Source organism: Lissotriton vulgaris, chromosome 4_1 (genome assembly GCF_964263255.1).
Source record: "Lissotriton vulgaris chromosome 4_1, aLisVul1.2, whole genome shotgun sequence".
In the NCBI taxonomy this organism is placed as follows: domain Eukaryota; kingdom Metazoa; phylum Chordata; class Amphibia; order Caudata; family Salamandridae; genus Lissotriton; species Lissotriton vulgaris.
Genome location: NC_141691.1, coordinates 761,913,755 through 761,939,824, shown reverse-complemented (window position 1 = coordinate 761,939,824; position 26,070 = coordinate 761,913,755). Strand labels below are relative to the sequence as shown.

Here is a 26,070-nt window from a genome sequence, read left to right as displayed (position 1 = left end):
ACACCTTCGCGTAAAGTTTGCGCTATATAAAATCGTATTAAATAAATAAAAAAAATTTAAAAAGGAGAAACAGGATGCAGTGGCTCTTATAGGGCTATACAGGATATAATGTATGGACAAGCATCATGGGAAATGTAGTTTTATTTGCATACAAAACGTTTTAATTGGCTGCTGTGAGTAGCAAATAAAAGAAAGAGAAGCATAATCTGAAGCCTCCGGTCCTGTAATAGAATCCCGCTGTGACGGTCCACGCCCAGGGAGACTCCAAGAAGAATACACGCCCGTCCCGAAGCAGGTGAGGAGTGATACATTCTCCCTGACCGCACGGGCCATTAAGTCTTACACTAGGAGTTCAGGGTAGGGCCATGAACACGATCTTTATATTCGAAGTTCACACCCTCGCTCTATAACCCCCCCTTATACACGTGATCTGCAAATAATTGCCTGTTTTGAACTGCGAACCTCAAAACGTAACTAGAAAACCAACGCATTTGGCGTTCAAAATTGACTGAGTGATTGCGTGTCAGTCCCGAGCCCCTTGTCAGTCCTGAGCCTCCTACACAACGCAGAAGAGTCCAAATGTGTGGTTGTTATTTCACAAGTGAATACACCGCTTTAGTGCACATACTAGAGCTTCATAATTGCCGCTCGCGCAGAGAGGCTGTCAGCGCGGGATACAATGTATTCAAACTCGCAAACGGTGGGCGGGGTAGATTTGTGGGACCGTCCAAAGGTGCCATCTCCTCTCTGCACAGGCAGCGGAGGAATATCTCGTCGTCGGATAGCGCTGCGGGCGTGGCGCCCTACCCTTTAAAACGAACTCTGACCCTTTTTTCCTACCCGAACGTTAACCACTTGATATGTGTCACAAATTAAATGTTGCACGTGCTGGCCTCGTCAAATCTAATGCCTATTTATCCACTAAATCAAAGGCGCTGGGTGCAGAGTTCTAGAAGTCTGAAGCTGGGGTTGTCCAATACCGAGGTTGCCTACTTTTGATTCCTTCTTATGCCCCAGTCTATTGTCTAACCCTTTGCCACTGATGCTCGGATATCATGAGGTGATTTTCTATCTCAACATTCCCTCTTAGCCGTTTACATACTTTGCAGTGCATGGTAGTTACACGGCGCAATGTAATAATGCAGAGATCTGCCAGTTTTAAGGAACTCTGCATATATTTATGAATATGTATTTAATTATTTCTGTAAACGGACGAACTCGATTTTAATTAATTTATTAAACGAGTTTCTTGAAGCAGAGTGTTGTTGGAATGAAAAGTTCAGAATTCCGACCCGTAGCAGGTTGGAGAGGGGAGTAACTCGGGGTGCTGCACGGACATGGCGCTTTGGGTAAGAGTGGGTGAAGCAGAGAAACTCGAAACCGCAGTCTACAATGTCTCAAACAAGATTGCATTATCGTACGGGGAAAGGGGATTTTACATGGCAGCCGTTTCTGATACGGAGGTAGTGTGTGGTGCAAACAGCGTTTCTCAAATTCAGACCGCTCAGATCGTCGTGTTTAGGACGAGTGACCACCCCCGAACTTTACAGTTTTCTTGAAGTGTGCGTGAGTAGTTTAGGCGGTCCAGGATGTCTTCGTTGCATCTTGGTACTTGTACCCGGAGTCTCTGATTTGGTAATCGGATAAACAGAACAAGAAGCCCCAGAATGCAAAGTAGAAACCTAGAATGGAAGAGTCAATAGTTCGTCTAAAGCATGGGTACTCACAAACTTTCTCTCGGGGGCCACATTTACAGTGTGCGGGTATGACTGAGGGAGGAGGAGTGTGATGTAGGGATGATGGATTATGAATTGGGTATGAGAATTATTATTATGGATGATTCATGGGAAGCAGGGATGAAAAATAGGGATGATGGATAATGGCTGATGCATGAGAAGTAAGGATGTGAAGTAGGGATGGCATTTGGATGAGAAGTATGGATGATGGCTGGGAAGTTGGGATGATGAATGAAGTAGGGATGAGAGGTAGAATTAAGAATGATGGATGAAAAGCGCGGATGATGGGTGAGAAGTAGGGATAATTTATGATGCATGGTAAATTAGGATTAGAAATTGAGATGATAGTTCATGGATGAGAAGTAGGGATTATGGATGAGAAGTAGGGATAAGAGGTAGTAGTCGGAATGATGATTGAGAAGCAGGGGTGGTGGATGAGAATTAAGGATGAGCAGTGGTTATGAGGGCTGAGACGTGGGAATGAGATGTAGCAATGGATGAGATGGTGAAGACAAGTGGGGATGACGGATGAGGATTAGGGATTACGGATAAGAAAAAAGAATGATGGATGAGAGATAGCATTGAGAAGTAGGAGTGATGGATGAGAAGTAAGGATGATGGATGAGTTATAGGGAAGAGAAGTAGGCATGAGGAGTGAGTAATCACTTTGTGGATCACTTTGAAATTGCTTTTGCCTCGCCTGGGACCCTGGACTGCTGTTTTTACCTTTGCCTTCACCCATACTGCTCGCGGAACCCGCTCCGCGGGTCCCGCTTCGTGTGGGGCTCCTTGTAGGATGCTGACTCTGCAGGGCTGCGAGCGTGTTGCGGCGCAGGACTACAAGTCGCAGGAGCGCCAGCAACCCCCAACCGCCACCACCTGGGACGCTCTCCCTGCAGGCTCCTCCCCTTCTTTTAGGATTGTACATCAGTAGCAGCCATGTCCCGCTGCGCGGGAGAAGCCCGGGACCAGGGCGGGACCGTCTGTGGCCGAAGGAGGCCGGGCTGGGCCAGGTCTCTAACTCCTATCCAGTAATTGTGTGCTATCCTTTCCCCTGTTCATAGCTCTTGTGCATGCTGTCAGAGGGTCTAGTCTCTTGTGGTTATCTTTTGCCCTATTGCCAATATGACTAGCTCCCTTCCACCAAGTGCGGGTGTCTCTTTTCAGGGGCCCCTTGATAAATATTTCGACAAGGTCACTAAGGAGATTGATAAAGAACTTCTCCTAGCTGAAAAGCGGGCTGATCGTCGCCGTTCTATTGAACTCCTGAAACAAACATTGTTGACCACTCAGCCTGCACCTAACAATTCCCAAGATTTGGCAGTACAAGGGAAAACGATTATTGATTTGGACCTAACAAGCACTGACCAAATACCGAGTATTTTTCGTGTACCCAATTGTTCTCCTGTTTGCTCTCTTATGAATAGCGAGGGTCGACATAATAGTCCAAATGCTGTCCAGAGTAGCCTTATTGATTTTACTGATCATGTTGAGCAGATTGCTGCCCCAGAGTTACATTCAACCCTTACTAATCATTCATGTTTAAGTGAAGCTCAGGGAAGGAATTCGCTGACCCATTCTAATATTGTCTCTGAATCTAAAACCTCTAGAAAAGTACGAGCTGTCTGCCCCCCACCCAGGAAGAAAAGGAAAAAGGGTGGTGTTAAAAGGAAAGGTATAGATCAACAAACTTGTCCCTCCTCCCCAATCACGCAGTTAACCGATTTTTCGGTACTTCCTGTAATTGAGGTTCCCGTTGGGTCTCCCCATCTACCAACGCCCTCGGTGGATACCACAACTGGGTTTAACAAGGAGTGTTATGACCTCTTTGAGAAACTCCTGAAATCTTATGTTACCCATCCTGGAACGTGTAAGGCTATTAGGTGAAAAGATGGAACAACTTTTACTCACTGGGGTTCCACCTTTACCCACGAGCATGGTTGGCCAGCTTGCCCCTCAACCAAAGCCTAGTGTTACTACTGCTCCCTCGAATACTCAACCTGGAGCCACCAGTACCAGTACCAGTAACAGTATAACACATAATAAACCTAAAACACAGCAAGTGCCAATCGCTCCAAAAAGTGCTTCCAATACTGTTAAAGATAAGCCGAGCGTACCAAGTACCAAGCCATCGGCTGTGGGAAGTAAGGCAACCCACAACACAGGTGTAGCCAAGCCGGTCAATTCCACTTCTAGACCCAATTTAAATCGCAGGAATATGGTAGATCTTCCACCTGAGTCTGCTAATTATGTTATTATTATGACAGGTGTCCCTCCACTCCTAAATGGTAATAGGGAAAGTAATGTTAATCTAAAGAACAAGGTCATCTTTTGGTTGAAGACCAACAGACCTCTTCCGGCCCATCTTAATGGGGATATTATTTCAGTTCGTAGATGTCAGTGGGTGGGTCCTCGCCCAAAAGATATTGAGGGAGATATAGTGATTATTAACTTCAGGGATCACAGGGTAGTTTCCCACCTCACCGACTGGTTTGTGGGAAACTACGATGGTGGTATTTCCACGAGGAATCTAAGTTATTTCTACCCTGAGTCCCTGGTTAAACCACAAGGTCAATTACAAGGACAATCCCGTCCGATAAGTAACCCCTACCCCCTCAAATGGACCAATTTCACCCACAGATTCAATGGGCCCCAGGTCAACCCAGAAGCCATGTACCATGCCTATTCACAATCAGCATACAACAGTTCTACTTATACACCGTCCTGGGCTAACCATAATGCAAACCCCCAGTTCTCGGGTTATCCCTCACCACATGTTTACCCTAATCCTCGGCGACAGTATAGCCACCCTCCCAATTTCAACAACCCTGGCAAATTCATCCAGCAGAACGAGTTTTGGAATATCCCGCTGAGGAATTTGTATGAGCCCCTATCAGACTTGAATCATATTGATTGACAAACTACCCTTAAAAGGGCTGGTGTGGGCAGTCTGGAAATCCCATGGGTTGCAGTTTCTAAACGGAATGATTTCTGTAAAGATTTAGACCCCATTGGTCATCCTGTTCACAATGTAACTGTTGCTTCTGTCGAATTGTATGGGTCCAGGGACTCATTAGTGGTGCTAGAACCCGTAGAACCATTAATTGCATCTATAGAGTCTGGAACCCTAGCAGTAAGCACTCTGGGTGAGCTCTCTGGCTCTGGTATAGTTGATGAAATGGGTGACAGTGTTGCTAAAATGGGAGTTGCTAGTTTGCAGGCAGCTGTTATCTCTATTGAAAATGCTGAGTGTTTTCTCGATAAGGGGATATCTAATGCTTTATCAGGAGGACATGGCACTATTCTGGGTAGCTGGAATATAGCAGGTCTGGAGTCTAGATTGTCTATACCGGATTGGGTTAGTTTTATACACAGAGGGGATGTTTGGTCCTTCCAAGAGACCTGGTCACTCCAACCACTGTTCCTTACTGGCTATTTGTCCTTTAGCAAATTGGCTGTTAAGGGACAAAAAGGTCGTGCCATGGGGGGCCTGACAGTGTGGGTTAGGCAGAAAGCGGGCATCATAGCTGAAGAAGTCTTTATTGATAGTCCGGACATACTATTTGTTAGCATAAAATCCACAAGTGGCTTGGATATTTTGGTGATTAACATTTATGCCAGGGGTATTCAGGGAGGTAAGATCTCTCCATCCCTTATTACCCTGGACGACTATTTAAGTACAGCTTCAAATCCAGGGTTAAAGGTTGTAATGGGTGATTTAAACTCTTGTTTTGAACCCCTGAGCCAGGATGACGGCTCTTTTACTGAGCCCGAAGACCAGGCCTGGGGATCCCTCAATTGGATCTAGCCCCGATTTTAAAAGGTGGTCTCAGGTGGCTATTTTTATTAAAGGTATGTGCTTGGACCAAGGCTTGCGTGCCCTCAACGGTAGAACAACCTCAGATAGGTTAGGAAAGGATACTTTTAGTAATGGTAGACGTAGTAGTAGAATCGACTATGTTTTACTGGATGTTAAATTGTGGCACTTGTTGGTGGACATGGAGGTAACATCACGCCCTGAAAGTGATCATGATCCCCTAGTGGTAGAATTAAGGGACACAAGTTTCTCAGGCCAAGATAATCATGCTCTTAATGTCATACAGGATAATGCCACTCTCACTAATGACACAAGAAGAGTACGCTGGCCAAAAATTAGTGCAGATCCTGAAGCCTGTAAAACTATCAGAGCTGTAGTATGCGATTCCCTGGATAACATTTCCAAATGTGAAACTCAGGAGGCAATTAACTCTATGATCACTGATGCTCACACTCTTATGTTTGGGTCTCTAAAGAAACTTTTCATTAAATCCCTCACTAAAAGGGGGGGAAGGGGGTGTACAAAAAGGTTAAATTGGTTCGAATATGAGTGTCGTCGAACCCATGCCGAATTGTTCAAGGCCCTTAAACTGAAGGATCTGTGCCTCATAAGGGATTGTAGGAAGGCTTTTAACGCAGCGAAACATAGAGCCAGGGTGAAATGGGATGAAGAAAGGTGGTCCACACTGGCTGATGCATGTAGCTCCAAGAATCTCCAGCAGTTCTGGCATTTACTTAGATGGGGCCTGTCTCAGGATGATCGGCCGAGCCCTTCATCGGTGGGTGAACAACAGTGGGTTAGCTACTTTGGGAACCAATTTAAGGGTCCAGATTGTTCTCTAAATAACATTTGTTGGCCTTTATCAGCAGACCCCCTAGTGTTTACCTCTATAGAAGTGAAATCTGTCTTTTTTTTTTTTTTTTTTTTTTTTTTTTATGTTCTTATATAGCGCTCGACTACCCGGAGGCATCTCGGCGCTTGCCTTGGGAACCCGTCCTGGCTTTTCCCTGTGAGATAGCCCCTAACGGGCATCCCCAAGGTGAAAGCCAGGCATCCCGCCGCGGGGGGCCGTTGTGGAGATTAAGCAAGCTTAATGCCCAGAGTTGCAGAGTGTGAACCCATGATTAGGTCAGGCACCGAAGCGAGAATTATCGAGTCCGTGGACATTTGAGCTCAAGACCCTGCCGCGTCGGGAATTGAACCCTGGTCCCGGGTCTGACCTCTGCTTCAGGGTCTGCCTGCTCTAACCAGTGAGCCACACTTCTCCACTTATCCCGAGAGGGAAGGCTCCTGGACCAGATTGCATCCCAGCCGACCTATTCCTCCAGGATCAAGATCTATTAGTTCCATATCTGGTACACTTGGTTCACGCTCTGGCCTCTGGTGCCAGAGTTCCTGATTCCTGGGCTGGGGCTGAAATATTGCCTATATATAAGAAAGGTGATAGTTCGAAGGAATCGACCTATCAGCCTAATAGATGCAGTACAAAAAATTATAGCCCGTCTTGTCCTTGTTAGGATTCATGATTGGATAGATTCAGAAAATATTCTGACTCCACTACAGGCTGGATTCAGGTCCCATGTAAGCACTTTAGACCAGGCTTATCATTTTATGTTACTTTTCTGGAAGACGGTCTTTTTAGGCAAGGGCAACCTATATGCAGCATTTGTAGATCTCAGGTCTGCTTTTGACCTTGTACCGAGGGCTGGTTTATGGAAGTGCCTTTTAGATATGGGCATGCCAGCCCCTATTGTCAATTTGTTAATTAGCTTACATAGGAATACCTATGCCCAGGTGCGTTGGGGCAAACCTGGGGAGGTGACTGAAAGGTTTTCTGTGGCTAAAGGTGTTAGACAAGGCTGTGTTTTAGCCCCTACCCTTTTTTCCTTATATATTAATAGGGTTGTCAACTACTTTGCTAATCACCCCACAGATGCCCCTTCATTAGCAGGAATGAAAATACCTCTACTCATGTTCGCTGATGATACCCTTTTAATATCTAAAACCAGACCGGGTCTCCAGCAGGCCCTCTCTAGGTTTGAGCTTTTCTGTCACGAACATGAGTTGGAGGTAAACGTTTCTAAGACTAAATTTATGGTCTTAAGATGCCATAATCAGATTTCCGCAAGGGTCACAATGGGGGGTTTGCCCTTAGAACAATTGAAGTTGTTTACATATTTAGGAGTTACATTTAGTGACTCCCTAAGCTGGACCCCCCAGATTGAGCTTATGGCCTTGAAACATCTGCAGATTGGAGGTGCGCTGATTAAAGAGCACAAACGCTCCTTTACTAGGCCTATCTCGCCCCTTATTAAGATCTATGGATCCAAGGTTCTTCCCTCTGTTCTTTATGGGGCAGAACTTTGGGGGTTTAGCAACTTGGACCCGCTGAGATTAGCCCAAAACAAATTTCTCAGGGTGGCCTCAGGTCTGCCGCAATCAACCCCAAGGATCCCACTTATGTATGATCTAGGGTGTCTTCCGGTTGAGGAGCAGGCTAGATTTCGCCCATTGGCGTTCTGGAGGCACCTATGGACGACGCCGGAACTTATACTGTATGCCAGGGCCTGTCTAGAAATACCTCTGGTTCATCGAACATAAGTTGGTTTAGAGATCTTAAATCGTCACTTTATGCCTTGGGGTTAAGTAATCTATGGGTGGCCCCTTATTCGGCAGTCTTCCCCACAAAGAAAATATTAAAAGCACTGTATTGGGACTGGGTGACCTCAAACCGTCAGAGATTGCCTGCCAATAACCTTTCTAGTAAGTTCATTGATCTCAAAGATGCCCCCAAGCTTGAAAAATATTGGGACCTAATCACCAAACCAATGGATCGCAAATTGTTCCATCACCTTAGATGTGGTACGTTGCCTTTAAGGGTATTTACCAACAAATGGTGTTCAAGTGGGTCTGAATGTTGTCCTCATTGTCAAGTTTTGAGCGAAAGTGTTGATCACTGTTTGTTTGCCCACTGTATGCTGCTCCAAGGTCCAAATGGCTTGGCCCTGTTTGCAGATCCCTGGGTACTCGCTCAGCTATTGAGGCTAGCAGACTCTTAAGAACCGACCTAACCCCTCTTATTGTTACTGGTGTGGCTAAATTCCTTAGATGGGCGTGGGTGATTAGAACTAGGTATTTAAAAAACAGTCAGTGCTAGGCTTGCCTGTGAACATTCTAATGTGACTTTTAATTGTAGATCTAGGTCTTCCAGGTTTTTATATTCTATTACTAATTATTGCTATGTACCCATTATAAGAATGTCTGTTATAATTGATTTAATACTTTTTTAACGCCACAATGAATTAATGTTTTGTACCCATTATAAGAATGTCGGTTACAACTGATTTTATGTGAATTTGTTATTTTATCATGTATATTTTGTATGTACGTCTTTTAAGATGAAATAATCGAATAAAGACTTCTTAAATGGCAAATGAGAGTGCTCTTAAATGGATGCTGTAGTAGTCTTTTCTGATCCTTTGGGCCATGACCCAGGAAAACCAATTTTGTTGTCTACAACTTGCATTTTAATATTTTCTTTATTGGGAACCAGTAGAGTATTCTATAGTATTGGATTATTTGTTCAAGTTTGAAGCTGAAGTTTCTTATCACCACTTTGTTAGGCTATTTTACACTGTCTGCATCATGGCTGTAGATTTTCCAGTACTTGCAGAGATACACTAGTCAAGACCAATCATCTCAGAAGTTCAGTGCCTTGTTTGGAGTTCAAAAGTAGGGGAAGTATTACCTTTTTGAGTAATTCTAGTGATTGAGCCTTCGTTGTGATATACAATTCCAAATTAAATTTGCTGCCCATATTTGTGGACATCGGTGGTGTGGCATACCTTAGTATCCTTCAGCCATGTGTTGCATACCTTAGCATCCTTCAGCTGATGTTGTTTTGGCTCTTTAGAGGTACTAATGCAGACGCAGGTATTTCTTAATTAACCAGATGTGGATGTACTTCATAGCCAGATCGTGTTCTTCAGGCCAAGTCAGTACAATGAATCTACCTGACAAATTCATCTTATAGATTGTCCTTGTTATGGAATCAAATGCTTCCTTCTGAAATAATGTTGCTCGATGGTAGATTGAAGTTTGTGATTTTACCTGGATGGAATGGTGTGCTGGCAGCAACTGTGATACTTTCAAGTTCATCTTTTGACACAAGTGAGTGTCTGAACAAATTCCTTTCTCTCTATTCTGTAATCCAAGGTGAGAAATTTACTGGCAGTCACAAGACATGGATCTTGAATAATCTATTGAATCCGAAACAGACCATTGGCTCTTGAGATTCCCTTCACCATTTATTTGACCAAAATCGGGACTTGAATGTTATCAGTAGATTTTTTGATTTTTGGCACAGATTTTATCATCGTGGGAGTTGCTTCCTCTTCTGATAACGAGCTCAATGTACTTTGCCCTTCCTTTCATTTAACTAAGCCAATATTAAGTATTCAAACAAATATGCCTGAAGGACCAATCCTCTTACGGCCTCTGTTGATCTTGATCTTACAAATGCTTCAGTGTCCCATCGTCTCTGCTTATGCTTTCTTCCATGACTACACTTAAATTCAGTGATAACAAGCAACACGAATAGAGGTCAAACTTTTAAAAACTGTTGTGAAACGGGCAGTAACAGCAGAAGTAGCACAAATTGTGAAGACATTGTACCGTTGTTTCATTGCACGGCAGTCCTAAAACTGGGGATGAGTAAATCATGGCCAGCGCCTTATTATTTATGCTAGACTTTGATCATAATGTAAACCCTTGAGCTTACCAGAGAAAGCTGTATGACAGAGCTGAGAGATGTAACATTTTAATGAAGATGAGAGAAATTAACTTGTATCTCACCAAGACTTCTACAATTTTAGTTTTGGAGTTGAATGAGAAGCGGAAAGGAGACGGTCTACGATACTTTCTGCGCTATTTTGTGTATTTTCCCTACTGACAATACTCTAATATTTAATTGGTGTATTGTCAGCGAGCCAATTTCCCTAGAGAGTCCGTGAAGGCTTTTTAGTAGCTGCAATGACAACAGAACAATTCCAGAACACAGCCCCCCCCCCTCGCTACCACCCCCACCAGTACCATAAGCATGCATTGATGCAAATAATAGAAGTCCTAATGTGAATTGGCTGAGATTGGTTTGTGAGTGTCAATGGCAGGCTTTCTTCATTCATAGCGTATTATCCAAAGCGTGTTGTGGTAAATGTCTACAGATAGCATTGCCTGTGCGTATTCAGGTACAGGTTAGTCTGTTGACCTCCCAATTCTATGAAAAATATCATCCATCTCTGAACTGAAAATGATAAACCTTAGTAACACTCTGAGCAATGGATAATATTGGGATGCTTGAAGAGGTGTCTTGCATGTCTTCCATCTGACTTTATGGTATTCTATCCAAGTGTAGAGCATTTTCTGTGCATTTATTCGAAAGTCTAATATATATGTGCTTTTGTATGCTATGTTAAGGTGTTTAGAAATGTAGAGTGGGTTAGACTTTGGCAGCCCATGCAGAGAAAGATTCTTTCTAGGTCAGAGGTTCACATCATGAAGAGTCTCTCTTTGATGTAGACAGTGGAGTGATGTGCAGTACAATAACAAGGTGACTGGCGGACGTGTTTGAGCACTTCCTAACCAATAAGACTTCCTCTTATTACCATTCCATTCTGTTACACCCATCTAGGCCATTAAATTATGGGGCTAGCCATATGCTCTCCTTGCTCTTCATCCAGACTAAGCATTTGTGAGTTCAGTAGTCTTCGGTAACTCACTCTTGCACCGGAATGGTTTTTCCATTTAGACTGAGGTCTGCCAAGCCCAGAACCACGCTCCAAGTCTCCGTGTGGTAGGACAATTTGCTCAGTGAGTAGAATGAACAAATGTTATGTTTGCCTATATTTGTTTTCTCCAGTGTGTTAGTTTCACATGCATGCCACATGTTCTTGTGTACTCAAGGAGGACTTGTCTTGTCTTCTAAGAGGACACGTTGCTGCCTGAAGGTCAGATTATAGGTTACCCTACCAAAGTCTGAAAGCTGTAATCCAGCGCACACATAAGATAAGAAATCCTGTGAACATTAACTTTCTGCATCTAGAAAGCTGGCTAGAATTCAAATACGGAATCCTGGGATAAGATATGTCCTAGAAGGCGAGTAGATTTAAACTGATACAACGCCCTAGTGGAGCCAACAGTGAGAACGCTAGAAGCTACCATTTTTTGTTGGAACTGAACCGATATCAGCGTACAAATCGAAAGATTACAAGAAACCGCCTGGCAAAAAGATGCAAAACTATAAAAAGGAATCAATATATGGTGTGCAGACAATCTAAAATGGAATAAGGATTCGTTGGTAAAGGCAACCATCCAGTGCCCTTACAGGAGAGACAACCATATTCAGTAGTCTTGATAAAGATGGTACATGAATAAACAAAACCATCGAAACGCGTCGACGCCTAGCATCGCACAATCCAATCTCCCAACCTACTCCAAGAACATAAGAAAAAATCAAGTCTTGTAGTGGGTGCTAGAAAAAGAGGGTTTTGATGTGCACTTGATGAAAGACAAATTGTTTATGTCCTAGTGTTTGTATGTCTCTCTTTTCTAAAAAATCTGCTCTTTAGATACACAGGAAGGTGATTTAATTCTACTTTTTTCACGATAGGTATTTTTAATATGTATAAATTGTGTATTTGTTGACAAAAATTTTTTTTATTCAATGTGAAGGAATAGTTTCTTTTTATCTATGACAATGAGTTTTAACATGATTTTATTGTATGTTTGAATACATTTTGATACTTATATATAATTGTTTTATTTGTTAAATTCTTTTGCTTAGTGAAGCCTTGTGTCCAAGACTAAACTTTTGGGCATCCCTGCTTAGTTTCTTACCTAAGGGAAATCTTTTCATTTCATAGAATTCAAATGTAGACTTTGACATTTGTCAAACAGCAATCTGATTAATGAATTTCTTGTTCGTGAGACCTGGTTGTAGTATTTTTACGCTGAAAGTTAACACTTTAACGTAGTTATAGCGAGGGGACGTTGACTACTCGCATATCAGTTGGTTTAAAAACTATTTCATCTTGGTGGTAAGGCAAACAAACCTTGTGAGGGTATGGTTGTTGGCATTTCACTTTAAAGTTCAGTCTACAGGACTTTGAGAAATAGGCATGAGAAGTAGAATTTTGGATAATTCATGAGCTGTAGGGATGAAAAATGTGTTAGATGAGTGAGAAGTAGGGAAAATGGATGATCCATGAGAAGTAAGAATGAGAAAAGGAGATGGCCTCATAATTGCTGCCTGCACAAAAAAATTGTATCTCTATCGCGGTGACAAACTGCCCCAGGACATCTCATCCAGAGCTGCTACCTCCCTCGCCACAGTAATACATAGTGACCAGACAAGTTGGTCATTGGCCAAAATAATGCTAGTAAAGGGACATTCCCTAGCTCGAGAGTACAAGGCAGCAGTAACTGGTATACCGTAGTTCCTTGCCCCTGTGCCAGTGCTCTGTTGTTGTAATGATGGCTCTTTTAGGTGCCAAGCAGAGTGTTTTCTACCTGATTTGCACACTTATTTGAATAACTCCTTCAGCTGAGGGTATCATGTAACTTGTTAAATGTCTTAAAAACCCAGACTTGAGAGGAATGTGGTCACGCCATGCAATATTTCATGTTTCTTTAGCTATCCGTTCTGATTCTAGATTCACTTTGCCTAAGGAAAACAAAAAAATATATGTTTGTACATTTTAGTTTTCTCTTTCTGTTCTAGATTCTCAAGAATGGATTCTCTTAGCGAAGCCAATAATTCATTCGCCATTGACCTCTGGAAAAAACTGAGTGAAAATGACAACAAGAAAAATTTACTTTATTCGCCAATAAGTATTTCATCTGCTCTGGCTATGGTTTATTTGGGCGCCCATGGGGACACAGCAGCCCAGATGGTAAAGGTATGTTTGTTTCCATTGTACAGTAAAAGTGCTGCAGTGCAGGTATATGCTTGTGAAAAGGGAGCTGTTAGATAACCTTTGCTGATATACCTGTAGTAATTGGGTATTATCGCTGTTGGGAGATCTAGCATTGAAGTGGATGAACCTTCTATTAATATTATGGCTGCTTGTATTTTTTTCTTGACTTGTGAAACATTCAGTTACCATTACCGTTGGAGGTTTCTATTTTTCAGCTGGGAAATCAATTCTCATGAACTGCTAAAGCCTCTTTTTTTGTTTCATTCAGTAATTGCCAACGCACGCATTTGTGGGCCTGTTTGGATTGTGAGGGTGCATAATGATAGGAAGGGCTATTACCAGCTGTTTATGCCTCACCACTTGGGTGATAATAACCTAATACATGGGATTCTGTGATCCCTTTATAAATGGCAGTATCTGATTTCTTTATTATCTGCGACTTGTGACGCACCCAGGTGCTGATAATAAAGAAAAGACTATTATAACTTATTGCAGTCTAGTTCTGACATCACAATGTCTGCTGCCAGAGATAGCAACCAAGGTGAAGGGCAGGTCAGGCCACAGAGCATTATTGAAGCTTGGATATAATCATTAAAAGATTGATCTTCAATTGTGAAGTATCTTGTGGGATTGTGTAAAATTGTAATGGTTCTGCTACAGCCAAACATTTGCACAGACTATAACCAGAATGCCAGTTTTGGGCTGCCTCAACTTCCTGATTGCTCTACGAGCCCTAGAAATGATTACTGAATTTTGCCTTTTGGCACACATGCGGATCGTCCCAAGGTTTTTTGTAAGAAAATCTTTTAATAAAATCCAAGGGCTCTAGTGTGCCATGAAACTCCTACACCTACTGTAGTCTGACCAAGTTCAGTTGCATTGCTAAAGAAAGAATCTAATGCTAAACAGGGGTGAAACTTAATATAGAAAGTTGAGTAACTAAGCAAAACAGAACATTAACCCCATGGCATTTTTGGATCCAGGGCAATGGAAAGCTAGAGTCCCTATTCTACAGTTGCTGTGTATACACAGTCTTATTTTGGTAAATCCTATTTTTCTTTGATTTTATTTGTAACAATTGTACAGCTATAGTGCAACACGATGGATGTTTTCAGGATGCGGGTACAACAGCTGTAGTGACAGGTGTGGGAGAGCACAAGAACAGAGAAACAATTTTTATTATTTCAAGCTTGTCCGAAGAGACTGGTCTTTAATTGTCTACATTTTGAAGTCCACCTTGGGTCAGGAGGCAATGATAAGAAGGTCTAAAAGGTAGGGCCTTAGAAAAGCAGGGATCTTTCTCTTAACTCTTTGTATGCCAAAGGGATCTGAGAGACACATTTGGAAGGCCATCCGTGGAATCTGCTTGGGTAGTAGAGGAGAAACTGAATGATCAGGTTCTCCACCATGCTGTTGTAAATTCATTATGGACAAAATGTTCACTTTTAAAATGGATCCATTGTTTCGGCAACCTGTAGAGTGACATCAGTGCAAGTGAGCAGTTTTTAAGTTCCTTGGAGCTTGCTCCTCATCTACGCTGGAAAACCTGCATGATTGCACTTGATGCGCAAGAGGGCCACTGCAAGGAGGAAGCCAACGTGGTGTTGAGTAAGCAATAGTGTGAGGATCCCTGAAGTTGATAAAAATGGATGAGCCTGTGTTTGGTCATGTTATCTTGAAAGTTAGATAAACTCTAGAGATGATCCCCCAAGTTCCTGACATTACGGTTTTAGCTTGTTAAAAAGGCTAGATGCGAGCTGAAGGTACCCAATAGAGTGTCTGTGAAATGGACTCAAGCAAGGTCTCCCACGACTAGAAGAAAGATTTTAGTTTTATCACCACTCCTGCAGAAGCTGTTTCTATAATTTTCTTTTTATTCTAATACAAAAGAAAAAAAAATCTGTATCGGGTGAACATTAATTGACATCATTATGAGGCATTAGTTGTCGTACATTTAACTTCACCAATTACTGATCATCTATAATTTGGGATCAAAGTGATTCCGGTGATTCTACTTCCCTTCGCCTCCGTGGGGTGTACATATATCGCCACAATAACCATTCCATGCTCCCCATACCTTCCACCACTTCTCCGTACAACCCCATGCTATATACACCGCCCTTTGCCTGAACATGCACCAGTCTAGGTCCTCAGCCCACTTAGAAAATCCAGGGAGGTGCTTTGATGACGCCCCCTGGGCAGATACCAAAACTGTTTGTACTCACCTCGATGCACAAGCAACCTTGGCAGATGCCCTGTGCAGCTGTCATATGCAGCTAAAGAGGAGTCTGGCCCTCGTTTCACCCCCTCGGCCGTCACCTACCCGGCCGTACATCTGACATTGTTTTCCTTGTTGTGCATTCCCTCAATAAATAAATAAAATAAAAAAAAATAAAAAAAATCCGGGGAGGTTGAGTGGCCAACCATAGCTGAGCAATGTTTCGCTTCGCCACAATGTATGTCGACGTCACCCATTGTTTCAAATACCCATTCAAGTCTGTGGGTTCCCATACATTCGACAGACGCCTCCGGTTGTATCCCCTCCCCCAACACCTCTTTAAGTTTGTCATGTATTGCCGCTCAGTAGGTCTGTATCTCTCCACAGTGCCACACGATATGTATAAAGGTGCACAGCTCACCACATCCCCTCCTGCACTCGCCACTCATCGCCCGTCCCATGTGCACTAGCCTAGGCCCTGTGATATATGACCGATGTAAAATTTTAAGCTGTACCAGTCCGAGTCTCATCTGAATTGCAACCCTTTTAGGGGAGGAGACCGCCTCTACCCAGTCCTCATCGTCCAATTCCAGTCCATCCGCTCCCCGCGCTATCCGAATACTTCCCAAGGGGTCCTCCATATTATTTATAAGCTTCCTGTAGATCAAGGAGATAGTCTTCTCTGGCACGTAACCATCTTGCACACGGTCCTCAAGAGGAGATGTCTCCGGAAGTTCTGCCCCTCCAGGCACGTGAGTGAGGAGAGCCTGTCTAACCTGCCTGTATCGAAAATGTTTAGCAGCATTCAAACTGTATTGCATCTGTAAAGATTCAAACGTCAACACACCGTCTTTCCCCCATACATCCTTAATCTGGCTGATTCCAATGGGGTCCCACTTATCAAATCCTTTAGTCTTCCACAGGCTCCCCAGCTTCTCTGAACAAACTAGTGGGGTAGCCAACGTCCACTTTCCCTCCCACCCTAAACTTCTGGTAGCCGCGTGCCAAACATGCACAGCATGTGCTGTCGGGCCTACCAATGCAAATCTAACCGGGTCTAGCATATAAGGCTTTGAGAATGTCGCCACCTGGTGCCTGTCCACGATCCATAGCATAGCCTGGGTCCCCGAGGGGTCCAAAGACCACGTGGTTCATTTTCATTTTTTTTCTTTCATTTTAATCTTTATTTCGGCTATTTTTAGCCATAAAAGATACATTTTAACACAACACATTATACATAGTGATTACCGAATCAATTTGAAGCAAAAACTGTACATTTCAGACAATAAAACCTGCATTGTACTTAGTAATTACACAATCAATTGGAAGCAGAAACTGAACATTCCAGACAATAAAAATTAAACATCCCCGTTAAAAAGGCATGAAAATAAAATCAAGTATATTAACAGTTTCCATCTCTAACACATCTAAAACAACCTAGCCTGCATCAGATATGCACATTTATATTATCTATAGATCTAAGGCCATGATTTTATGTGTATACCCAACATTCAAAAGGAATCTGCTAAGACAAAACACTATAAGGCGTCTAGTGTCAGTTTTGACAATCCTATATGCTTCCTGATATGCACGAATGCCTAAGGCTTTACACAGGGGTTTGATCCATTTTTTCCTAGCATGTTCATAGGCAGTACAAAAAAACAATATGTGGATATTGTCGTCTTTTAAGTTTAAATCACAACATGTACAATTTGTACTTTTTGATTGACCTGGGGACTTATCCCATTTAGCTAGTACTACTTTTGTTTTTAATATACCATATCTAAATTTTAGGTACAGGCTTTTTGCTAGGGCTGGTTGTATCTCATTTAAAAATTCCTCGAACAATGGAACATTCTTAAAATCAAGAAAACTGCGAGTAATGGACCCACAAGGAAGATTATTTTGGTAATGGTGTATTATATAAAACCAAAATCGATTCTTAACCTCAGTCTTACATCTTTGCGTCAAGCTTGCTGGGTCATCCCAATAATGAGCAAGGCCTATTCGATGCAACCAATGATTAACATGATTAAGCCATGAGATTGTATTATAATCATCCAGACTCCTGACTTCTATAATACCTTGTCTGTAATCTGTGAGTTCTGGAGTACTCCAGATTCTGACCCAAAACAGTGGCCTAAGTAATGCGATATGATCCGTTCTTTTCGTATTTAAATCCAAAAACAAGGGTACAAGGGGTGTATGTCTGGGCAACTTCAATAGCCTTCTAAAGAAATTGTTTTCGCAGTTCATAAAGATGTTACCTGCTTTTATGCCCCAGATTTCTGCTCCATACAAAGCACCAGACTGCGCCTTAAATTTGTAAACTTCTAGTGCTTGTGAAATGGATTTACTTAAACTGGCTCCATGGCGCTTTAGAATTGGTAGAGAGCTCTGATTATATATGGTTTTGCTCTTTTCAATTTATGTACTCCATGAGGTTTTTGAATCTAGGGTAACACCCAAATACGAAAAATTTGTGACCAGATCAAGCCTTTGGTTATTTAGGAAAAATTGTCCCTTAAAGGTTTTATGTGGATTTATAGACATACATTTTGTTTTTTTCGCATTTATTTCAAGACCTTTAGAATCACAATATGTTTTAAAAGTGTTCAATAGGGTTTGAAGGCCCATGGGCGTTTGCGAGATCAGGATAGTATCGTCCGCAAAAAACAGGGATGGGACCCTCACACCGTTTAGTTTTGGTGAGTCGTTGCCACACCTATCTAAGATTTCTGGGATGTCGTTGACAAATAAGGAAAAAAGTGTAGGGGCCAACACACATCCTTGACGAACCCCGCGTCTAATAGGTATGGGTTCTGTTAATTCCCCTTTCGGGCCCCAGCGCATTCTAGCAAAATTATTATCATGTAATCTTATTATCTGCTGGAGTATACATGTGGGTAAACCAATTGCAAATAAACAATCCCATAAACGATCCCGCGAAACTAAATCAAAAGCTGCCCTAAGATCAACAAACGCTACATAAATGTCCTTTTAACAAAGAGACATATTTCCAACAAATGCAACAAAACCTAAAAACCTGATCTATCGTACTTATCTTACGTCTAAAGCCTGCTTGAAACTTGGTAAGAATCTCATTCTCATCAATCCATGTTTCCATTCGATTTAAAAGATGCCTAGAAACATTTTTTTGCAAAATGTCTAAAAGACAGATGGGACGGTAGTTAGAAGGATCATGTCGATCCCCCTTTTTAAAAACTAATATAATTTCTGCTCCCCGCCAACTGTGTGGTAATTTCCCACTGGCAACTATTACGTTAAAAAGCTTATTTATATATGCCGCCCAAATGCTGGTCTCATGTTTATATAAATCCCCTGGTATTTTATCTAAACCGGGGGCTTTCCCATTTTTCACAGCATTTAGTGCTAACTCGGTTTCCTCGAGACTAAACTCTACAATATTAGTTGACGATTCCAGCCATAGTCTATTTACAACCTCTGCACTATCAGGGGCTTTATACAAATTGGTGAAATGATCAACCCAAGTTTGCTCATTAATAAACACATCATCCGGTGATCTTCCTCCTATATTCTCATTAGCAGCAAGTTGCCAAAAACCCACATTATCCTTGAGTTTAACAGCTAAAAGCATCTTCTCCCAACATTCCTCATCCCATGCAGTTCTTGCCATTCGCTGCACTCTCTTATACTCTTGTCTTAGGGTCCTGATAGTGTTTATTGAGATTCTTTATTGCCTCTAGGAGTTTACTCTTACAATTGCAACATTCTTTATTATACCATTGCTTGGTACCAAAGGAACTAGTTTTATTCAACCTTTTTTTTTTTTTTGCCGCATTTTCGTCACAATTGGTACCAAGGCACCAAAAAAATCACCCTCTACTGGTTGGACTAAGTGTTTATCAAAAGTATCCGCAAAGAGTGAATAAATACTGGATAATGCCTCCTTGTTACTTAGTAAATTAGCCCATTTAAGTGATCTCCTATTATTACCTATTAAAGGGCCAGTATTGATTGGATTATCCATAATATTTTGCGTCACAGAAAACTAGAGCTAGGGACTAGGCTATTATCTATTGACAAGCGCAGTGGTCGATGGTCACTTTCATATCTATGGTTAATTTCGAAATCTAATAAAGTTCCAGATGTCAAGAGACCAAAATGTAATCAATCCGACTTTGATAGTTGTTTTTTACAAAAGTTGGTGCTTTCGGAGAATCGGATGGAAAACGACCATTACAAGCCCTCAGGCCGTGTACTGCTACCAATCTCATAATCGGAGTAGCTAATGTCGTGCAACTCACCCCCTCTATATATGAGAATGGGGGAATATTATTGGCTCCATCCTCCTCTGAGAAAACATCACCAAAACCTGTAATCGGTTCGAAATTACAATTAAAATCACCACATACAATTATACCAGTAGGTGCCTCTACGATTTCAGTAAGAAGTTTATCCAATTTGTTAAAAATTTCAGATTCCTTTGCTAACCCACAGGGACGATTATAGACATTACACAACACAATACACTTTCCGTCAATCAGCTTAACTAAAAGACCCAGTATATCAGCAGAGTCTGTGGTTAGTTGCTTAATTTTAACCTCCAGGGAGACACTAATTCAGATTGTGAGCCCCCCCTGATGGTCTCCCCCTGACTGATGGAATTGCCGCAATATTGTAAGTCCTGTAACCCATCCTATGTGGCATTTCAAGGGACCAAGTCTCTTGGAGCAGGCAAATATCACAAGAATCTATATATTCCGCCCAATCGGGATCAGAGAGGTTTTTAGCCAAACCAGCTATATTCCAAGATATTAAAATTATATTTTCTATTGTGGTTGATCTTATCCCTCCCGATACTGGTTTTACCCCTACAGGAGATAACCCCTGATTCATGGCCACATTGTTGCAAGCCCCCAATATGGACCCTGCCACAGAAGGAACTGAGTTACCAGTTGACTGCCCTGATTTCAAAACACCTCCAGTTTCCATAACTCCTTCCATATGGTTTGACCTAGAAGGTATCCGGTCAATGACTCATCAACAGGGATGGGCGTCGATAGTGAATCGTAAACTATGTTACATGTAACGGATACTAGAGGGTTAGAATGGATAACACCTATGCTCTTTGGCAAAGATTGTAATAATTTCTGTCCCGTTTTACATCCACCCACAGTGACCACTGTTGGATTGATATGGCCAACTAATTGTTGGTCATTCAGTGATCTTCAATCACATTCATCTAGCCCTGAGAAGATATCATATCTATTTGCTGTTTCCAAAGGTGTAAAGGGTCTCGGATGTTCCATCCTCCTATTTGAGTTTCTAGTAGACCTAGATGGTACCTTATTCCACCCAAAAGGGTCTGCGACTGGATGATATTGTCGAGGTTCTAATGAGAACCCGGAATTGATGGACAATAAAGGGGGAACAATCTGGTTGGGAATCTGGGCACCAGTGTGGTTACGGGGAAAGACCAGGGACCTAAGATAAAAATAAGTCAGGGGGCGTGTTATAATTGAATTACCACCTCCACCCTGCGGCCAATTCAGAATATAGGTTACTGCTCGGGGATCTCGAAAATTAATCACTACAAGATCACCATTCGTGTCCTTAACCCTGCTGCCCAACCAAGGGAGTCGTCTAACATGCACTATGTCACCATCAATGTCATGTGATAGTGGTCTATATTGTGATAACCAGTGCATGATCTTATTTTTAAGTTGGAAATATCCCTCCCTCTTATTGGTTGGTAAGCTAGGTACCCCCATCAAAACAACTACATACGGGGTCGCTTCTGGGGGCAATTCTACTTGGGGGTTTCTACGGGGTGGTGGCCTGGTATATCTAGTTGGATCTCCTTTTGGTTGTTGAGAAACATCCATTGGAGGTTTTGCAGATCCTGTCTGTGCTATATTTACTGGTTTAGGAACTGTACTAGTGGTCTGTTTGGGTGGTGGAACTATTTGATTCGTAGTAATAATTGAGGTTGTCGGTTGGTCAGAATTTTTTAAGACACTAGGAGTACATGTAGACCCCATAACTGGTGGTTTCAAAACCCCACTCCCCACAGCCTCAATTGAACCATGATGATTATGAACTGCTGTCTCAATTGCTTCGAGTTTTTTTCTCCACCCTCCTCAGTCTCTCAATAATAGGTAAAATAAATGATCTAATTAAATGTTCCATATTATCAAGTGAAGCTACTGGAGGATTATCCACTTGAAGAATGTAGACCATTTCAGCTATTGGAACAGCGACACTCTCCACCTGAACAACTGTAGGAGAAAGAGGCATGCTAATCTGAGATGACCTATTGGGTTGTTCAGCAAGGGGGTTTTTAGCAATGTTATTAATGTCTTTGTTAGATTTTCCAAAGTCCGAATGACTAATTTTTGGCTTTTGCAGAACCACCCCCTTCCTTCTTTTTTTAGCAGGCGGTGGCCCATGGCTTTTAACCTGCACAATTTTCCTCTGCTTACTTACAACAACTTGCTTTGGTCTTGTCAGTGGCCGAGTACACAAGTTAGCATCAGGCAATACAGTTATAGAAGGTGAAATTTATGATGCATTTTGTCCAGTTTGACCCATGGGAGTTGGGGTAGAGTCACGTAGCAATAGTGGAAAGCTTTCCAAACATAAGGGATCTTCAGTGGATGAAGACCCCTCAGAAATAATCTCCAGGTCTTTGAGTGGAGAAGCAGCAGGGGTTGTGTTCTTCAAACCTTCGATAGAGCGACGGCGCTCTGCTCTACGAACTGCCAACATTTTCTCCTTATCTTGGTCCACAAGAGCCTTCGTGAAATAGTTATCTAAAGGACCATTAATTGTAGACCCTACCTTCTCATGAAGCAATTTCCCCGGACTTAGAGCCATCAAAATACAAAGAACTGACAGGATACAAAATTGAAGAGACTGGGCCCTGCCCGGCCTCTTTCGGTCTCTGAGGGCCTCAGAGGGCCCGCCCTTTGCCCGGGCTTAGCCCCTGGCGCTCCCGCGCAGCGGGTGCACGACCTTCTAAAGTAGCCGATTAGGGGCGTGATTGGCGGGTGGGTGGGGCCGGCAGGGAGAGCAGCCCAGGTGGGAAAGATCATGCGCGCATGGTCTCCTGGTCCACGGAGTCCCTGCCTTCCGCTCGCAGCCCTGCCGGAGTCCGCTGTGCACCCCTAGCTGTCAGCAGCAGCTCCCTGCGGTTAAGACCGCGCTGCGGGACCCGCGAAGTGGGTCCGGTGAGTTGCTGTGTTGGTCCAAGGGGTCTGTGGTCCCAGAAAAGTGAGCGGCAGCAGATTGGTTCAAAGGAATGGCAAAGTTAAGTTCCAACGACCACGTGGTCCACTGCTGCAAGGTGTGTGGCCCAATAATTTTTCCTCAAGTCTGGGAGACCCTTGCCCCCGTCATACCACGGGAGGGTTAATTTGTTGAAGGCTAGATTTGGCCTGCTGTCCCAGAGTAGCTGTCGCTGAAGTCTCAATCTCCTTAAAATAGAACAGTGGCACTGGATCCATTGTGTTTTGGAGCATATATAGGAACCGGGGTAAGGCCAGCATCTTAAATAATACCGCTCTTCCAAGCAACGAAAGAGGAAGCGCTTTCCATTGTTCCACATCCCTATGAAATCGATTCAAGGGGGTCTTCAGATTATTAGCGTACCTCATCTTTGGATCTAAGGACACATATATATGCCCAAATAGGTGAACCCCACCAACTCAACCTTTATCGGACACGATTTTGGAATCACAGGCGGAGCTCCTGACAAGACAAACAACACCGACTTTGACCAGTTAATGGCAAACCCCGAATACCTGCCAAATACAGCAAGGACATCTAAAAAATTACTTAAGGACGCTCCGGGGTTGATGAGTTACAACAGGATGTAATCCGCATAAAGCGAAATTTCATCCTCCCATTCAGGCGTCCACCGCAAGCCAAGTATTGACCAGTCCTACCTGACCCAGGCCGCTGGGAGCTCCAGCGCCAGTGCGAAGAGGAGTAGGGACAGCTGACACCCCTGTCTCGTTCCCCTTCTAACGGAAAAATCTGTATACTTACAATTATTGACTACCACCCTGGTGATGGGAGCGGCATAGAGCAATCTGACACACCCAATAAACCCCGGACCAAAGCCTAATTTGGCCGGAACGGCGAACAAGTAAGCCCATTCGACCCTATTGAATGCCATGGTGGCATCCAGGAACACGAAGACAGCTGGCTCCAATATCTATGGGGAGCCGCCCAAGACCCCATGTAGCCTTCATAGGTTCAGGGCTGTGTTTCGACGTGGCATAAAGCCGGATTGGTCTGGATGTATCAGGGTTGTTATGACCTTGACCAACCTGGCAGCAAGCAGTTTTAAAAAAAGGGTTTTCCCTTGGCTAACACAATTATAATTACATGCACATGTGTTCATGAGAAATGATTTATATAGAGACACTTGGTCCCATGCACTACAATACACCCGCACACAAATTATATAGTTTGACACATTTATTCTTTTTATAAAATTCTTTATTTAAAAACACTCTAAAAATTCATAAACACAGAAAATATTCACAATGCAACATATTACAATTCATAGGCATAATTATACACACTAAAATGGTTAAAAACGCAGTGAATCAATTTTTCACACTAGTTATAAAGAAAAATTACATAAAAGGAGAAACATACAAAAGACATTAGTATTTAGTCATTGAGTGTTACACATCTGAGACCCTAACCAATTCGAAATCTAAACCTGGGCCCCTTATTTTCTTGACTACAGGATAGATTTGTTCTCTTGATTGTGTATCGGTGGCGTCAACGCGTTTCGATGGCTACCATTGATATTCTGCCATCTTTATCAAGCCTAAATTCTAGGCACTGGTTGGTTGCCACTGACAGGAATTTTCCTGCGAATAAACCATGTTCTATCAGCGTTTTGTGCATAGAAATCACTTGACATTACATGGATACTTTATTTACATGCTTGCTCTACGTATGATAACACCCTTTCTAATGCGGGACAGCCCCTCTTCAGTCCTATGCTTCTCTATGCTGTGCATTCCTGTATCCATGATCCTTACTTAATATCATATTCTTTTGGTGCTCATTGATAGTTGCTTGTTACCTCTATCTCTCAACTTATCGCTTGTTACCTCTATCTCTCAACTTATCGCGCTATCTGGAACCATACACTGGTGCATATAAACTGCTACTGTGGTCCATGAACTCTAATTAGTTATTCCACTGTTATCCCCTACGATGTTATGCTAATTTGTTTCTGAGATGAGAGACTTTTACCTTTTCTGACACCTGTTTGGTACCCCGCTATGTACATGAGACACTTTGTCTTTTCATATTGCTCTATCTTCCTGAAGGTTTTTATTCCATTTGCTCTTGGGGCGTGAATTTCACCTCTCCCATCACAAACAAATCCCCCTTGCCACATTGACCATGTATAAGAGCACTTGTTCCCTTTACCTGATCACATAACACTTTATCTTGGTTTTTTTTTCACAGTGTCAGACTTCAGGCGTTTGGTCCTTCTCTACATTGCTTTCTAAAAAATTTTTTTGAATCAATATATATTTTTTTCAATTGGCTACTCACGTTTATATGAGTTGTTATACATTTCTAAGAGTTACCTTTGGGCAGATGCAATTGCTCTTCGAATCCGCCTGTCATCTCTCTTGGGTTTATGCAACTTATTACCTATAAAATATATGTGGGAGGGTAAGGTTAGCTTCCCTACTTTGATTTATTGGATCTATACTTCCTTGCGTTGTTTTTTAATTCCTTCACATTTACCTTAATGTGATGCGATTGTTGATTGGAATTTGCCTTGGCGGACTCTTTTCTTTTGATTTTCCCAGTCCTGTTGAATCGCCCCGTACTTGTTACTGTAATATATAACAGGGTGGCGTTATTATATAAACCTATCATTCTTTTAAAAGCACCACTGCCTAGGATTTCTCTAAAGTTAATCCCCCACGTCTTACCGTGTGTGTTGGGGCAAGACTTGAAACAGGGAGTGGATTCTGTAACAGTCTTCTTGGGCGTCTTTCTATCTAGTAAAGCAAATGCAAGGGAATATTGATTAAAATGTTATCCCCGCATATCCGAGGAAAGCCAAAAGGTCGGGGTGGGGCAGGTTCCTTACCGGCGGTCGCCTAAGTCGAAGCGTTCACTCCCTTCTTGTTCCCGTCACGCCACTCATTGAGTCCGATTCAGCAATCCCGGTTTGAAAAGTACGTTCAAACCGTCTCGAGTGTTATTTAAACAGACTGATTCGGGCTGTTATTGGCTCCCTCTACAACCTGACAGCTGAATCTAATAATTTTGGCATCGCGTTAGTAATCCCCC

The 26,070-nt window shown here is 42.6% G+C and overlaps 1 protein-coding gene across 3 annotated transcripts in view; it reads left to right on the top strand.

The window, feature by feature from the left end:
- Positions 1-201: 201 nt before the first annotated feature.
- The window catches only part of LOC147722549 (serpin B6-like), a 325,711-nt gene continuing 299,842 nt past the window's right edge, over positions 202-26,070 (top strand). For all 3 annotated transcript variants that reach the window (XM_086965075.1, XM_086965076.1, XM_086965077.1), the window contains exons 1-2: positions 202-295; positions 13,331-13,508. In XM_086965075.1, the coding sequence (XP_086821201.1) occupies positions 13,341-13,508 (168 nt within the window). In that variant the 5' untranslated portion in view covers positions 202-295; positions 13,331-13,340. The remainder of the gene's footprint in view (positions 296-13,330; positions 13,509-26,070) is intronic.